Genomic DNA, 18,413 nt, shown 5'->3' with positions numbered 1-18,413 from the left:
AAAGGAAGAATTCATATAAACAAACTAAATGGGCCAGGCTCACGTTCAATCTCTTTTACCTACATGCTGCTAATGTAAGTTTACTTGCCTCCCAAGTCTCCAATATATTCTATTTCTCTTTACTCTTTTTGGGTAATTTATAATTCCTGATGATCTAATTGATGGTTGTTTAGGGGTTTGGAGCATTATGGTACTTTTTTGCTCTACAAAGAAAGACCGAATGTTGGAGGAAAGCCTGCACAGATTCTGCCAAATGCCGTCTCCTTCCCTTACACTGTGACAACAGTTTAACAAACTACACATTTTCTAATGATTTTTGCTCTACAAAGACTCAAATTGCAACTACCTACCATTTTGGGATATTCTATGATGCTATTAATTCTAGTGTTATTGAGCAAAACAATTTATTTCTGAGGTTCTTCCCTTGTATTCGATGGAGCCTGCAAAATCTCAGGTTAAGTTGTGGATATACATCATTCTCCTTGTAACAATCTTTGTGCATATGCCTTTCTATGTTTTTGGTGCATATAATTACGCATACGTATTTTTATGTTTTTTTAGCAATTAAACTCAAAAACATTAGTTCTAATAAATTTGTGGGTTTGACTTTGCAGTTCTTTTGGTCAAGGTCTCCCATTCAGTACCAATGTCTTGGAAAACATCTTTGTGATTTCAATTACCATCACTGGGGTAGTGCTGTTTTTCTTCTTGATTGGAAAGGTCCAGGTTGGTGTATCTTTATTTTATTTTATTTTATTTTATTTTCTCGTCTGATTCTTGTCTCTTAAAATGGGTTCTTTATGGTTGATTGAGATGAAGCACAATAAATTTTAATTTTCTATGAACTATGATTCTTGCGCAATTTGCAGTCTGAAATGTCAAAAGCAGAGGAGATAAGACAGAAGGTACAAGAAATATACAAGTGGCGGCCCGTTGAAAAGCTCCCTGAGAAACTCCAAATGGAGATCAAGGAACATCAGTTATCCAAAGTGCAAGAAACCACAGGTATTGATGTAGAATATCTGGTGAACAATCTTCCAGAGGACCTCAGGAAGAACATAAAACAAAAACTCTGCTTAGACCTGCTAAAAAAAGTGAGTAAGAGATCTTTACAACTATATTTGTGCCTCCTACTTCTGAATTTGTGGAACTGACAAAGGAGAGGCTAGCAGCATATAAACAACAATCCGAAAAACTAATGAAAATATTTTCCTCTTCTTTAACTCGATCGAATAAACTCAAGGGTAAATGTTTGTAACTATTTGAACTTTTGCATGGTTTTGAAAGCGCAATAGCTAAAGTCCACATCACCTCAACATAAACTCAACCCTGATATGTTTTTAGCGTTGGGGAATGAATCTCATTTTAGCTGAGATAGTTCTAGATCAACTTTTATTTTCAATTTTCTGCATTCAGAAGCTGAATTTCATTATCAGCATTGAGCCTTTTAGATTACAGTAACAATATTGGATGTATGTTTGTATAGGTAGAAGAGTTTGGAAACTTGGATGGTTCATCGTTGGAGAAACTGTGTGATGTTGTGAAGCCAGCTGTCTTCACAGAGCGCTCTTACATTATCCAGGAGGAAAACCCAATTGATCAAATGCTCTTCGTGCTACAAGGCAAGTTATGGACCTACACTTCCAGGAGGGTAACTGAATTATCAAGCAATTCTGGTAACCTGAACAACCATCTGGAAGGTGGTGACTTTTCTGGAGAAGAACTCATTGCTTGGGCGAAGGCTGGCCACAACTCATCCAACCTCCCTATATCAACTAAAACAATCCAAGCGCTTACAAAAGTTGAAGCATTTGTTCTTATGGCATATGATTTAAAGCAGGTACTATTGAATATTGATAATTAAGCAAAACAATGCAGCTACCGTATGCAAGTATTCTGACAAACTAGATGGAGTGCGCAAGCGTCGGCTACTAAAATAATAGTTTGAGCATTCAGATCAGATGCGGCATCGTTAGTATTTTAGGGCGTGTTCATGATCTTAATTAAGGACCTATCCCAAGAATAAATTTGGACGGAAGTATATGAGTTTGAGATATTCGAAACCGAAGCCTGATACAGTTGATGTGTATATATATGAAGTTAGCATTACTCCGTTATAGTGTTTGATTATATATATTTTCTATGTCCTAATTTCTAGTTCGGATGGCAGTATGGACCGTCTCTTTTCCAGCAAAATGTATCATTCAGAAATTATGCGTACACCAAGGGAGTAAGCATTTAACTGCTAAACTTCAGTCCGTAATGGAATTACCAAGCTCTAACACACGCGCGCAGAGTTGACTCACAAGAGAACTTAACAAACTAATATCTTGGCTTGCTTGTGGCACTGTCAGCACTCAGTAAAGATGGGAAAATTCTTAGGTGACTTGGATGATGAAGATAATAGAAATTATAACTAGTAGAGATACATCGAATGATATTAAATTAGTGTGTTCCTGATTTTAATATTTATTCCATCCTATAATGGGAAAATTTTATTAATCAATCCATCGCTAAGATGGCCACTGGCAAAACTTTTATAATAAAAGAAAATCTAAATTGAACGATAATCATATAATTTTCATGAAGTTTAAAAGTAAGCTATTAATATAATAAAATAAGTATTAATTGTCAAATGAGAACTGTTGATGTTGAAATCTGCTCGCCCTTTACCCGACCAGATTTTCCACCAACGTTTATATGTTTGATGGGACGATGTCACTCTCTCCTTGCCTTAACGACCGCTTACGTCACTAGGTTGAAATCACCCCTTTTTATCTCGCTAATCCTGCATTCACAAAGAAATGGATCAGAGACGCCGGTGGTTTTACCGGCGTAAACCCTCCGATGCCTAAGTTAGCACAAGGTGTTTACGGGAAAACGGTTCAATTTAGATTTCAGAATGGCTTACGATTCGCTCTCAATTTAGGCAGAAAAACAGTCTAGTTTCATTTTGGCAGAGTTTTCCCTCTCTCTCAGTTTTCTTATCTCTTTTTCATTGGTTTCTTCCTCTTTTATAGCCGCTGTCCCACGTTTCTGATCACCCTTCATCCCCCCTTTCTCGGGTCATGGCAGCCCCTCATGGGACTCCAACTGCTACATTGTGGGCAAACATGGGACATCGTGTCTCCCTCAACAGTTCTGGGAAAAGCGCAACTGTCGAGATCTTGTGAGATCGTGTTCCCGCTCTTTGGGGAATGAGTATCTGCTCGGTATATGTCTCTGGTCGGTGTATCCCCCTGGCCGGTACTCATCTTTGGTCGGTCCATGCTTGTATAAGGCTCATTATCAGTGCTCTGCTCGTACCATTTGGCTGAGGTGACCCACCCCGGGGTGGGGATGATGATATGGCAGAGCTGATGCTCTTATTTACTTAACAAGAACCATGATACATTGCTATAATCAGATCATCAACAAAGTCTCCAAGGTCAAGCTCAAGGCGTAACCCCTCGTCTACATATATCATAATCATCCTATAAACTATAACATGGGAAGCACTAAATCTCGCTAATCATAAATAAATGGGATGATTGCTATGAATCATTAGGACGCGCAGATTCGTTGACTTGGAGTTGGAGAATCACTAAGTACGCTCACCTCCCTCTTCAAAAATGCAGGCAACGCGGAGGCAACTATATAATTGAATCTGTCAACACAACACAAATATTAAATGCAGGCCATCATACTTTCTCATCTAACACAGTAACACTACCAAAATATTAACTCAATGACAATTCAACCACACAAGCATTTAGGTTATCTAAGAAAAAGAATCAAGAAGCAACGACCAAGGAAAGCTAGACTTGAAATGAGGAGCCTTTACCTCTGAGGTATAGAACCTTAATTCTCTTTTATGCTTGTCAGCTCCATCCAACTTCTCAATAGGATAGATGGGGTTCGCAAAATCAACATGAGGTCCCTCTGTTGAGCATATCAGAAACCCAATGACACCACCGTAACCAAGAAAAGAACCCTCAATCGTAAAAAGATTTCACAGGATACATTCAATTCCATAACCAAATCTTGTGTCTGGACTTATGCAATCTAAAGCATAAACAACAAATTTCCCACTTCTCAAAACATCATTAAGTAGAAAATTCAAAGTTTGAACTTAATGATAAAAACAATTGAGATTAATATCGTTTCTGAAGCTGTCAAACTTCAAAAAAATGATTATCAAAAGATTAATAGAACTACAGATATCAATAGAACGGAGTGCAACATTACCTTGGGTATATTGCCAAAACATCAAACAGTTATTTTCCTAAACAAGCAACAGTATTTTATATAATCTTAAAAATTTTCCAAAACATAAGTACCAAGTTTATATTGCCGAAACAGAACCATTTGACAATTTAAATATAAGTTAGCCACCCATTTTATTCAGTACATGAAATGAATAAATAAACGCTAATGCATCCATAACTCTTTATGAACACTAATTATTCTTGAAATAAAATTTTTTTTTGTGACAATCGCTTTACTTATTATTTATTGTAATTCGTCCTTAATCTGATGCCTCTGGAAGATTTATAATTCCTATGGCCATCCAAAATGCATAAATAAATGCTCATCAGTTGAGGCCTTGTAAGCTGTGAAAGATTACTTATTGACTTTGGAAAGAGTTTTAATTTAACAATCACATTATCTTGATTTGTATGTTTTAAGTTTAAATATTTGTAATAATAGATTACAGATAATGAGATAAATATAACTAAATTATTGGATTCAATTTATAAGAGAGAAAAATTCTTTGGTACTTGAAGAGTATTATTTTTTATCTATTCATTTTAATATGTATATAAAATATTATTACGAATAATTAATATATAACCACAATAAATAATTAATAATTTAAAAAACACACAGAATAATAATACACTTAAAACACTCAATAATTTTACCCAATTCTTTGATGACTGGATAAAGATGGCCACCGACAATGATATTTACTTTATTTTTTTTAGTTTTTGTTTGTTTTGTTCATTGGGTGTGCAATAAAATTAATCCAGAATTTTTTTATTATTAAATAATAAAAAATTTAATTTTTGATTGGTGCCGTGCACTCCTGTTGTAAAATGGAGACATGTAGTAGTCATATCGATTTTATTATTGTAACTAACAAAATTTGAAACTTGCGTGCAGTGCAATCAATTCAAAATTTAAAAATTGTGAAAGAAGTTGTTGTGCATTTGTGCTTCTCAGTTTCCTATCAACCACGCCCACTAGGAGTGGGCATATTTTAACCGAACCGATCCAAACCGATCATTTGGATCGGTTTCATTAGTAAAAAAACTGATTTTAGTTTATTGGATTGCAAACCGACATCACTCGGTTTGGATTTCGGTTTGGAAGGATTCCAAACCGATTCAAACCGATCCAATCTAGAAATATTATATAATTACATTATATTCTAAGTTAAGCAATCTAACTAATTATATTTATCATTTTATGCAGATTTTGACAAATCAAAAGTAATTGGGCCATAAGTTTTGACGGACAAGATGCACAATATTTTAATTGTCAAATGTTGTTTAAGTTTATTTTAATTTTGTGAGTTTGTTTTGAATGAACATGTTAAGAACATCTTTATTAGGATGTATTATGCTGCAAACTTGTATGGATGTATCTTTGAATTGTTATGTAGATATCAAAGTAGATATGAATAATATAAAAGAGGTATCAATTTGGATTACGGACACAAAAAAAAACAAATAATTTAGGTAAAATAATATAAAAGAAGTGGGCTTTTAGCTAATAAGCTCAAACCGAGGATCCAAACCGATCCAAACTGATCCAATCAGTTTGGATCGGTTCGGTTTGAAAAAATTTTAGGTTGATATCGGTTTGAAAATATTTCAAACCGATCCAAACCGAATTTGCCCACCCCTAACGCCCACACACTTGCCTTTGCGAATACACGGCTTCACAAAAATTAAGATTACGTGATTCACCCATTCGCAAGTATTCGTAGTTCATTAAATATTTTCGACTACTCTCACCAACCAAACTAACAGAATTAATTTTTTTTCTTTTTACCATTGCCTAATAATAATTATGAACAGATTGTCATCTCATTCATTCACCAATACCCAACAACATATAAGAACCAAGCACCTAACACAAACACGATATTGAATGAATCTTAATAAAAAAAAAAATCAATGCACGAATGTACGAGAACTGTAATTAAAAATTTAATAATTGCGAAACCAAAATGAACAGCAAGAAGCAAGCAAACCCCTAAAAGCTTTAATCTTTAATTTGTTTTACCATTAATTTACAAAACCAAAGAAACCGAAGCCTGTTCAAGTGCCTGGTAGAATCAGAAATGCATTTTTTTTTTAACCAGAAAGGGTGTTAAAAATTGTACCTTTAACAACTTTTCAGGGAGTGAGAAAGTGTTTATGCAATGCACTTGAAAAAGGGTTTGTGAAATTTTTATTTGTTATTGAGTTCGACACTTTCTGTCGCGAGAAAGTGAGAGAAAACTGGAAGGAACATAATGAGATGGGAGATTGTGGTCGGCACGTGCCAGATTCGTTCATGTGTGACACGTGGCGGAATCTTTAATGATGTAAAACTCTACATCAACGAGATTACAAATCCAGATGAAGATACCTTAACCGTCCTTTGTTTGCCTGCCACGGACGTATATTGCAGTGTAATTTTCTTTTGATAAAAATGAGACATTTCTCGTATCATAAGTAAGCCCCAGCACAATTTTCTGACTGTAAAAGTGAAAAATACAATAGTATTGGCAGACAGTAATTACAGTATGACATTAAAATTTATATACAAAGTATTTAGACTTCTATTACCTGGTTTATATACTACAATCTAGACATCATAAGATGGTCAGAGAATCAACAAAAGACAATGAAATTCAATCACGTAATATGCTCATATAGTGAACTAAGTTATGTCTGAGAGTGACGAGCCAGAAAAAATTTTCGATTGGATCAAATTCAACATATAATACAATGTCATCTCTTAATGAAATTCAGCTGACTGAAAAAATGTTTTGCACCCGCAGTCATCTGAGTTCAAATAATAATAAAGGGTGAGAATTAGTCTTTAACAAATGAGATTTCTTTATCTCCATTTTAAACCCTTATTAGTATAATACAATTTCATAAGAATTTAAATAACAATATATGACCATTGATTTATTTTTTACACAAAAATTCAGTGTTTGAACTAGCAGTAAGTAAGTTCAATTTTTGAACTAGAGATAAGCACTGAACTTTTCATAATTTTAAAACTCAAATGGGATATTTTTATAAAATCAAAGGAAGTAAGGTCAGAGGTCTTCAAAAATTTTCTAAAGCGACCGGGGACGCAGGCCCCGACTGTTCCTACCATTGCTCAAATTTGTAATGGGCATCGTGACATTGTTCACAAGTTTGGATTTGGATTCTTAACAAGTTCATATTTGTAAGGCTTACATTTATCTTGAGCAATAAGCACAAAGACTCAATTCTACTAGTGAGCAAAAAACACGAGGGACGTGATAAGGCTTGCAGCCTCTCGGGGCCAAAATTTTGGTTAATGAACCGTAGATTGAGAATGTGCATATGGATAAGTTCTAACCTCAAGTCGTAACTATTAGTTGCCTGCGGCCCCAACTCAATCAAAAGGTGCTACAGAAATTACATATTTATTGGAATTTGTTTTGTTTTTTTGGTTGTTTGATTGATTGTGTATGAAGACAAAGTCTTGAGGAACCACAGTGTCTAGATACTTATTAGCACATAAGATAAGCATGCTCTGAACTCCGAAGACTCAGCCACTGAAGTGATGATTTGTGAAGGATCCACCTGTATTTAATTGAAGGAAACTGAAATCAAGCTTTGCTTCATTTACTTAAATTTCCCTTCCCCTTCGTTGATTATGTAAGCCTTAAGCGAGTTGTCTATTAATTTAATGACATACGTATAGAGCCCTACTGAGCTGAAGTGCAAGCTATGTATTATTACAATTATCGTATATGGTGATGACGATGAAGTCTCGGGACTTGAATTTAGAGGAAGGAACGCCGAGACGGGTTGCTAGTGTTGAAATGGACAGCATCAGTAGGAGCGCGAGAGAAGCAGGAAAATCTGTTTATCGCACTCGGATCGAAAGCTTGAGTAATGGAGAAAAAACATCCCTTCAGCAGATTCGTGATCTGCCGAAACGTTTCCTGGAAGTTAATTTTTTGCTGATTTATGTGTATTCCATGGTATTTGATCCTGTTTTCTTGTACCTTCCCGTGATCAACGATGACAAAAAGTGCTTCCAATTTGACATATGGGTTTTGAGGGTGGGTATTGTTGAACGCACAGGATGTGATATATATTTTTTGATAAATAATGCTTTTCAACTATGGGAGAATTGGCATCGAAATTATAGCATATCTCTGTTGCCCGTCTTCCTATTTGATCTCGCCATCATTCTTCCACTCCCACAGGTAAATGTTTGTTCTGTCGTACTTTTTACTTATTTGTTCCAATTAGCCAAGCAAGGGCACGCGCGCACACCTATGGACGCCCAAACCAATTTATGTTGGATTCCTAGCAAGCACACATAGGTTGTAATTTTCTTTTTCTTTTCATATGGAATCATATTTCATAATTGATAATTCTATCTTTATGGTGTACAAACTGTTCAGGTGTTGGTGCTTTTAGTTTATAGTAACGTGATGAGTGGCCAGAAATTTTTCTCTGTGATGAAACTGTTTATTGTCCAACATTTGCTAAAGGTTAAGCGATTGTATGCATTGATTAAAGAAAGGAAGAATTCATATAAACAAACTAAATGGGCCAGGCTTACGTTCAATCTCTTTTACCTACATGCTGCTAATGTAAGTTTCCTTGCCTCCCAAGTCTCCAATATATTATATTTCTCTTTACTCTTTTTGGGTAATTTATAATTCCTGATGATCTACTTGATGGTTGTTTAGGGGTTTGGAGCATTATGGTACTTTTTTGCTCTACAAAGAAAGACCGAATGTTGGAGGAAAGCCTGCACAGATTCTACCAAATGCCGTCTCCTTCCTTTGCACTGTGACAACAGTTTAACAAACTACACATTTTCTAATGATTTTTGCTCTACAAAGACTCAAAATGCAACTATCTATGATTTTGGGATATTCTTTGATGCTATTAATTCTGGTGTTATGGAGCAAAACAGTTTATCTCTGAGGTTCTTGCTTTGTATTCGATGGAGCCTGTTTGGGGGTAATACCTCCACAAGACCAGCCATGATGAGCAGGTATCTGGTAGCAGGATTGTTATTAATTGTCAAATGAGACCCATCAGACATTGCTAGAATTAAATCATCAACAAAGTATCCAAGGTCAAGGTCAAGGCGTAACCCCTGGTCTACATATATCATAATCACCCTATAAACTATAACATGGGAAGCAGTATATCTCGCTCGTCAAGAAATCATGTGACGATTGCTATGAATCATTAGGAGACGCATATTCGTTGACTTGGAGTTGGAGAATTGACCATTTTTCATCTGACCTCCCTACCTCAACAGGAACCATTCAAGCGCTTACAAAAGTTGATGATTTATTATAGCCTTTGTTCTCACAGCCGATGATTTATTACTCTTTGAGCAGAAACGAGTAGCTCCATTCATTAAAGCAGCTCGATTTTTAAAATTATTCCAGGACATTGTAAAAAGAATTTTCTCATTTTCTGGTAGCCATGGACAGATAGTAAGAGCAAGCCAACAATACTTCAGCGTGCCATCTCAACCAGAGCTTTTCAAGCATAAAGTTGAAGCCTTTTGTCTATGGCTGATGACTTGAAAAATGTCACTCATTAAGCCTAGTAGGGCAGCTCTATTCATCCAGGCAACTTCATTCATAAAATTGCTCATGGCCGCTGTGAAAGGAACTTTCTCTCATTCTACAAGGAATACAGAAACGTCTAGACAGAGCGCCCCACAATTATGTGTGCATTTGAGTAGGGATGGCAACTGGATCGCTTCATAATGGATATCCACAATATCCATCCAATTGGATCGGATAATATCCATCCAAAAAATTTTGGATTTTGAAATGGATATTTTAAAATTATATCCAGATGAATATGGATGGATATAGATAATTATATTTACCCAATGGATATCCGTTTAACTCAAAACAAGTTTAAAAAATTTTAATTTTATAAAATAAAAAATAAAAAATATAATAAACAAACAATTATAAAAATATTATATTAACTAGTGAAAATTTTAAATTCCTCTTATATTAAAAACTAAAGTTTTCAAAATTATCCTCTAATTTTTTTAACTTATTTAATACTATTAATAATTATTATTTTATTTTATTAATTTAATATTATAAATGGACATCCACCGGAAAGTCATTGGACCACCACCGGACCTCGCCGGAATTTCGCTAGACCTCCGCAGGAATTCGCCGGAAAGTTGCCGGAGCTCCGCCTGAATTCGCCGGAAAGTTGCCGGACCACCGTCGGACATCGCCGAACCGTCGCCGGACCTCCATTTTATTATATATATATATATATTATTAGTAATATAAATAGTTTAATAACCAAATTTAATATTGAAATTTTAACTATTTTAGATTATTATTTTTATATAATAAAAATAAAATATCCATGGATATCCATGGATCTCCATAGTTATATGGATAAAATCCATATACATGTCCAATATTAAATATTGTGTATGGATTTGGATATATCCATTATGGATAATTATGGATTTGTGTTTGGATGGATATTATCCATCCATAATTGAATATTTGTCATCCCTACGTTTGAGGCAGCCGCACTGGCATATCCTCCTAGAATATAGGCAGCTGCTCTCCCAAACACACCCTATGTCCAGGCAGCTTGTGGAACCTCATTTTATTGCTAAAGAAAAATAGGCTGGTCACATCCTATGCTTGTTATAATAAGCTTATAGTCATTGATTTATATTTTAAATACAAATTACATCTCGTTTCTAAGTTGTTAAATAAATCTCCTGAAAGTAGTTTGTGTACTGACTATTGTTGTTGCATATATTTGGAAATTTAGAGAACTATTGATGGCTTTATGGTCCCTGCGTTTTGCTTTCTGCTGCAAGAATTTAAGGCCAGTATGATGCATAAAAGAGAAAGTTTTTAAGTAGAAATGGAGCAGATTATTATGTATTTTCAAGATTTTTTCCCCCTCCAATTTCGGTGAGTTTAATTAACCAAGGTTGATTCACACAACGGAGAGGGGGAAAAAAAAATAGGGTTCAAGTTTTATCAATTTTCATCCATAACATGGGTCCCTTTGAAAAACGATCAGTGGTGTTGGATCACCGATCATTTAGTCAAAAGTAAACCATTCAAAGAAAAATTTGTCTATTGTCTGTCTACGGTATCGTCCCCTAATTGCACACTTCTTTTTGTCCTGAGCTAGCTCTTGATTGAATAGTTAGATCTGAACCAACATTTTTTTTTTCGTGCCTGACTGAAGAAGACAAAGACTCTTATCAAATTACCGGTAGTGGGAAAATTTTAGGTAGCGCGGTACAAAAATTTAGTAAGATATGATTGGATGCGGCCATAGATAACACAGCACAAATGTCACACATAAGACTGCAAAATCCAAGTCTTTCAAAAGCAAATTTGGCTGTGGGTATTTGTGATTAATCCTTTTACCGAAAAATTAGAAATTGCTTTAAAAATTGTAGAGCTAGAAAAAAGTAGAAATTAGTGCAGAACACTCTATATTAAATAATTTAATAGAAAAAAGATTAGAAAATAATAAACTTCTAGTAGATTACACATCTCCATTAGACCCTATAATGATTAAAAAAAAAATCCATTAGACCCTATAATGATTAAAAAAAAAAAAAGTCAGTGTTAGATATTACACTCTTACACACTTATCTATAGTAAAATATAGTTACAATAGACAACTAAATTTATTAGATCATTATGAAAATGTAATTTTTAAAATTAGAAATAAACTAGAATAGTTAAAGAATTAGTTTATGAATTTTCAAAAACTAGCATATTTGGATTTACAAATTAGTAGTCATAGGAAAATAAAATTAAACTTAATCATAATATAGAGCATTTAGAAAATCAATATAAACATATTCCATATACGAGTAATGGTCAACAATAGACTTAATAATTAATCTTGGACAGCACTTAGAAGTTAAACTAGAAAAGCTTAAAGAACTAGTATTACGGTTAGGACAATTTTTTGAAGCAAGTAACATAAAATACACGAAGAAAGAATTTAGACTATATTAAAGAGTCATTAGCTGATTTTAATAGTCAAATTACAAGGTTCCGTAATAAAAAAGAAATAATAGAATTAATAAAATTATTAGACATAAAAGCACCTAAACTAGTAGAATTATAAATCAAAAGTCTTGTAGAAGTTTTAAAAGTTGAAATAAAAAATATTAAAAATACACAAAGAGATTTACAAATACAATTAAATTTAATAAAATTAACAGTAAATGAATGAGTTTAGAGAAACCGTTAATAGAGTTCCTCAAACATTTATCTGTTGTAAAAAAGTAGGATATAAGTTTATTTTAGGATTAAATTTTATATTAGAAGATAATAGTAGTATATTAACAACTACTAATGGGATAAATTTCTTTAAAAAATCAACATTTGTACAACCTAAATTTGAGATGCATATTTTGCCTTACGAAAAGAAATCACTAGCAATAGAAAAAGAAGTAGATATTGCATTTTTTGACTCACTATCGGAGGAAGAAAATGCAATAGATAGCAAGATAGAAAGCACTAAGAATTACATAATTAAGTTACACAGAGGTTTAATAATTATAGAAAAATAGGTAATCCATAATTAGAAGAAAATGAAGAAGAAATAGAAATAAATATGGCTATAGTAAAAAATTTAAATACAGATAAAGAGAAAACTCTACATAATATTAGAGATAAGATTATAGAATTAATATTTAATAATCCTAAAAATGTTTAGATGAAGAATTATTTGAAGAATTATGTAATAATGAGGAATTAACATATGATGATGTAGAGAAAAAAAAAATCCTATTTCTTTAAGTTTTTGTATTAATTTAATATATTCACTATAAAATTTAAAATACTTTTGTCCATTTTTACTTAATTTATTATATAATGGTCTTATTAATGTACTAAGATTTTGGCATAAATTTCTTATTGTAATTTAACAATTCTAAGAAATTTAATATGCTATAGAATATTTGATTGGCTACTGAAATAAAATCTTGCTAAAAATTTTTATAATTTTTTTTTTTACAATGTCTATACTATCACCAATAAGGGAAGAAATTTTTTGAATTTTTATTAATTGTCCTACTGGGGAATGGTTAAATATTTCTTCTAGTGCTAGCTTTTGTTGAAGTGTTTTGAGTTTTCTGGTGATAACTGATAAGTAATAAAATCTGACATTGATTTTGCAATACTATATTTTGTCTAAATAATTCATTATTAGTACTTTCTAATGCAATTAACTTTTGTCTACATTCTTTAATGGCTTTCAATGATCATTCAAGGTCTCTGTACTTTTCACTCCATTCTTTTTATGCCGCTAATTTAAAAAATGCATGCAAAGATTCATTTTCACTTTTGTACATTAGCTACACAGTATAAAGAACAATTGAAAAAAGAATCTGGAATTTTCTTGCACTTTACTTTCCCCGTTTTTCATGCTTGAGCTACAGAGCTAGCCTGAAAATATTATAAGCGGACCCCAAACAATAATTATGTGTTCCTGGTTGACTTGAAAAATCGAAGTCTTTGGGTCGTGCCTCTGATATTTATTAACACATAACATAAGCATCCACCGAAGACTGAGCCACTGAAGTGCTGATTCGTGAAGGATCCACCTGTATTTAATTGAAGGAAACTGAATTTAAGCTTTGCTTCATTTACTTTAATTTTCCTTCGTAAGTGACTTGTTTATTAATTTGATGATATACTTATAGAGTCCTACTGAACTTATGATCAGGCTATATATTATTACAATTATTGTATATGTGACCATGATGAAGATGATTTTTTTGTTTTTCCAAGGTCTCAAGACTTGAATGAATTTAGAGGAAGGAACGTCGAGACTGGTTTCTGGCGTTGAAATGAACAGGACCAGTAGGATCATGAGAGGAGTAAGAGAAATAAATGTTTGTCCATTTCTGCGTATTCCGCAGGGTGAAGTAAGAGAAATATCTGTTTTTGGAGTTCCATTTCTCTATATTCCGCTGCATGAGGCTTTCTGGCTGTGTTGTTTGTATTCAATGGTATTGGATCCTGTTTTCTTGTACATTCCTGTGACCAACGATGAGAAAAAGTGCTTCCAATTTGACAGATGGGTGATGAGTGTGGTTATTGCTGAACGTTCAGCATTTGGTATATGGTATTTGACAAATAGAACTTCAGAAATACGGGAGAGTATACATCGAAATTATAGCAAATCTCTGTTGCCCGTCTTCCTACTTGATCTCTCCATCATTCTTCCACTCCCACAGGTCACTGTTTGTTCTGTCTACTTTTAATTTGTTTGTTCCAACTTGCGAAGGAGGGGCACACACGCACACCTCTGACCGCCCAAAGTAATTTATGTTGGATTCCTAGCAAGCATGTATAGGTTGTATTTTGTACGATTAATTTTTTTTTTTTTTTAATATCTACAAACTATTCAGGTGTTGGTGCTTCTAGCTTATAGTCAAAGAATTAGTGGCCAGGAATTTTTCTCTCTGATGAACCTGTTTCTTGTACAACATGGGTTAAAGGTTATCCGATTGGCTAAATTGATTACAGAATGGAAGAATTCATATAACCTTAATAAATGGGCCAATCTGACGTTCAATTTCGGTTACCTACATGCTGCTAATGTAAGTTTACTTGCCTCTCAACTCTCCAAAATGTTCTATTTCTCTTTACTGTTTTTTTGGGTAATTTATAGTTCCTGGGATCTACTTGATGGTTCTTTAGGTGTTTGGATCATTATGGTATTTTTTCGCCGTACAAAGAAAGGCTGAATGTTGGAAGAAAGCCTGCACAGATTTTACCAGATGTGGCCTCCTTCCTTTACACTGTGATGACAGTTTAACAAACTACACATTTTCTAGTGATTTTTGCTCTACAAAGACTCAAAATGCAACTATCTATGATTTTGGGATATTCCGTGATGCTATTCAATCTGGTGTTTTGGATCAAAACAATTTTTTTCGGAGGTACTTTCCTTGTTTTCAATGGAGCCTGCAAACTCTCAGGTTAAGTTGTGAATATACATCATTCTTCTCTTAACAATCTTTTTGTGTACGCCTTTCTTTGTTTTTTGTGCATATATTAAAGCATACGTATGTTTGTGTTTTTTATCAATTAAGCTCAAAACATTGGTTCTAACACATTTGTGGGTTTGACTTTTGCAGTTGTTTTGGTCAAGGTCTCCCGTTAAGTACCAATGTCTTGGAAAACATCTTTGTAATTTCAATTACCATCACTGGGGTAGTGTTGTTTTTCCTTTTGATTGGAAAGGTTCAGGTTGGTGTACCTTATTTTTTTCATTTTTTTCTTTTAATCATCTGCATCTTGTCTCTCAAAATTGGTTTTTATGCTTGATTAAGAGGAAGCGCAATAAATTTTACTTTTCTATGAACCATGATTCTTGGGCAATGTGCAGTCTGAAACGTCAAAAGTATATGAGATAAGACAGAAGGTACGAGAAATAGACCGGTGGCTGCCCTTTGGAAAGCTCCCTAAGAAACTCCAAAAGGAGATCAAGGAATATCAGAAATCGAAATTGCAAACCACGGGTGTTGACGTAGAGTATGTGGTGAATCATCTTCCAAGGCACCTCAGAAATAACATAAAACAGAAGCTCTGCTTAGACTTGCTAAAAAAAGTGAGTGAGAAATCTTTACAACTATATTTGTGTCTGCTATTCGTTAATTTGTGAAATTGACAAAGGAGAACTAATAAAAATATTTTGCTCTTTTGTAGCCAATCGAATGAACTCGAGGGTAAATGTTTGTAACTGTTTGAACTTTTGCATAGTTTTGAAAGCGCAATCGCTAAAGTCCACATCACCTCAACGTGAACTCAAACCTGATATGTTTTAGTGTTAGGGAATGAATCTCATTTCAGCTGAGATAGTTCTAGATGAAGTTTTATTTTCAATTTTCTTCATTCAGAAGCTGAATTTCATTATCAGCATCATGCCTTTTAGATTATAGTAACGATATTGGATGTATGTTTGTATAGGTAGAAGAGTTTGGAAACTGGAGTGATTCATCGTTGGAGAGATTGTGTGATGTTGTGAAGCCGGTTGTCTTCACAGAGCGCTCTTACATTCTCCGGGAGGGAAACCCAATTGATCAAATGCTCTTCGTGCTGCAAGGCAAGTCAAGGACCTACACTTCCAGGAGCATAACTGGATTCTCAAGCAATTCTGGTAACCTGAACAACCATCTGGAAGATGGTGACTTTTCTGGAGAAGAACTCATTGCTTGGGCGAAGGCTGACCGCGACTCATCCAACCTTCCTATATCAACTAAAACAATTCAAGCTCTTACAAATGTTGAAGCATTTGTTCTTATGGCGGATGATTTAAAGCAGGTACTATTGAATATTGATCATTAAGCAAAACATTGCACTGGATGTATACATGTATTTTGACAAACTAGATGGAGTGCACATGCGTCCGCACAAGGAACGCCACCGTCGCCATCTACAATAATATTTGGGGCATTCAGATCTGGTGCAGCAACGTTAGTATTTTAGGCCTTGTTCATGATCTTAATTAAGGACCTATCTCAAGAATAAATTTGGACGAGTGTATTTGAGTTTGAGATATTAGAAACCGATGCCTGATACAGTTGATGTATATATATGTATGAAGTTAGCAAAACTCCTTTGTAGTGTTGAACATATATATTTTCTATGCGCTAATTTCTGGTTCGGATGGCAGTATGGACCGTCCCTTTTGCAGAAAAATTTATCATGCAGAAATTATATGTACACCAAGGGAGTAAGCATTTAACTGCTAAACGTCAGTCCGTAATGGAATTACCTTGCTCTAATAACAGTATGAAAGCTCAAAGCTCTCTAAAAAGCTCAAATTTATGTACACACACACAGAGCTGACTCTCAGGAGAACTTCCAAACTATTATCTTGGCTTGCTCTGTCAGCATTAAGTAAAGACGAGAAAATTCTTAGGCAATATGGATGACAAAGATAATAGAAATTATAACTAGTAGAGACACAACGGATGATATTAAATTGGAAAATGAGACTCTTACAACATTTAGTACAAAAGTTAGCACAAAATGGTGCGTTTTATGCTAACTATAAAAAGGTTTCTGTGGCAGCTCAATACACGGGTAATTTTTAAAAACCTCTCCTGAGGTTTGGGCTTGTTGCAAGTAGATAGCGAGAATTGATTTATTTGTAAAAAATTCCCTACCATCAGTTAATTTTAATATTGACCGTTAGTTGATTGTGCAAAGACAATATTACTCTTAACAATAGTTTGTAGACAAAAATAACTAAAAAAAAAAAATCAAAATTGTTGGCTATTTTATCCTCTTTAAATTATTGATATTTTCTTAAAGTTCCTACAAAAAAGATAAAATTAACAACTTGAAAAATCCTCTTTAAATTATTAATATTTCCTTAAAGTTCCTACAAGAAAGATAAAATTAAAAACTTGAAAATGAAATAGTTATAATCTTTACCTATGATATTGTAAATTTTTGGAATTGACAAGGATAAAATTGTCAAAAAATAAGGTTTGTGCTTTTTGCGCCAACAATTTTAGTTTTTTTTTTAATTATGTCAGTCTACAAACTATTGTTAAGGGTAATATTGTCTTTGCACAGTCAACTAACGGTCAATGTTAAAATTAACTGACGGTAGGGGATTTTTTATAAATAAACTGATTCTCGCCATCTACTTGCAATAAACCCAAACTTCAGGGGAGGTTTTTAAAAATTACCCCTCAATACACACGCGCAAGACTCGCACAGCAAACGAGCAAGCAAAACCCACACCAAAACGCAACCGTTTCATTTTCCTCCTCCCCTGCTCTGTGCGCTCTCCGTCAACTTTCTCCCTCTCTCTCGCCGTGGGTGTCCCCACATCTGGCCGTTGGCTCTCTCTCTCTCTCTCTCGCACACACAGCTCGCATAGCAAACGAGCAAAACCCATACAACACTCACCGTCGGCTTTCTCTCTCTTTCCGTGGGTCTCTTCACAGCTGGCGTGGGTCTCTCCACAAATCTTACCTCGAAAATTTGAAAAATTTATGGCTTGAATTTGTGAAGATTCAGCTGGAATTGTATTGCTTGTGGTGATTGCATCCGTGGTCAAGTTTTGCATTTGTAATCGATTTGTATTGTCAAGTGAGTTTAAATTGATTAGTAATTGCATTTAGATTGATTTTGAGTG

General features: G+C 34.2%; 1 protein-coding gene across 7 annotated transcripts in view; it reads left to right on the top strand.

The window, feature by feature from the left end:
* The window catches only part of LOC102615564 (cyclic nucleotide-gated ion channel 1-like), a 42,483-nt gene extending 25,607 nt beyond the window's left edge, over positions 1–16,876 (top strand). For 2 of the 7 annotated variants that reach the window (XM_052433330.1, XM_052433329.1), the window contains exons 3-8: positions 14,331–14,490; positions 14,665–14,856; positions 14,957–15,237; positions 15,397–15,508; positions 15,648–15,869; positions 16,229–16,866. In XM_052433330.1, the coding sequence (XP_052289290.1) occupies positions 14,331–14,490; positions 14,665–14,856; positions 14,957–15,237; positions 15,397–15,508; positions 15,648–15,869; positions 16,229–16,606 (1,345 nt within the window). In that variant the 3' untranslated portion in view covers positions 16,607–16,866. Of the gene's footprint in view, positions 1–14,040; positions 14,491–14,664; positions 14,857–14,956; positions 15,238–15,396; positions 15,509–15,647; positions 15,870–16,228 lie in introns of those variants that run through there. The other 5 variants (XM_052433326.1, XM_052433325.1, XM_052433327.1 and 2 more) reach the window with 4 other exon arrangements.
* The last annotated feature ends 1,537 nt before the right edge of the window (positions 16,877–18,413 follow it).

The sequence above is a fragment of the Citrus sinensis genome, chromosome 9 (genome assembly GCF_022201045.2).
Source record: "Citrus sinensis cultivar Valencia sweet orange chromosome 9, DVS_A1.0, whole genome shotgun sequence".
Taxonomy (NCBI): Eukaryota; Viridiplantae; Streptophyta; class Magnoliopsida; order Sapindales; family Rutaceae; genus Citrus; species Citrus sinensis.
This window is presented reverse-complemented; position numbering and strand designations above follow the sequence as displayed.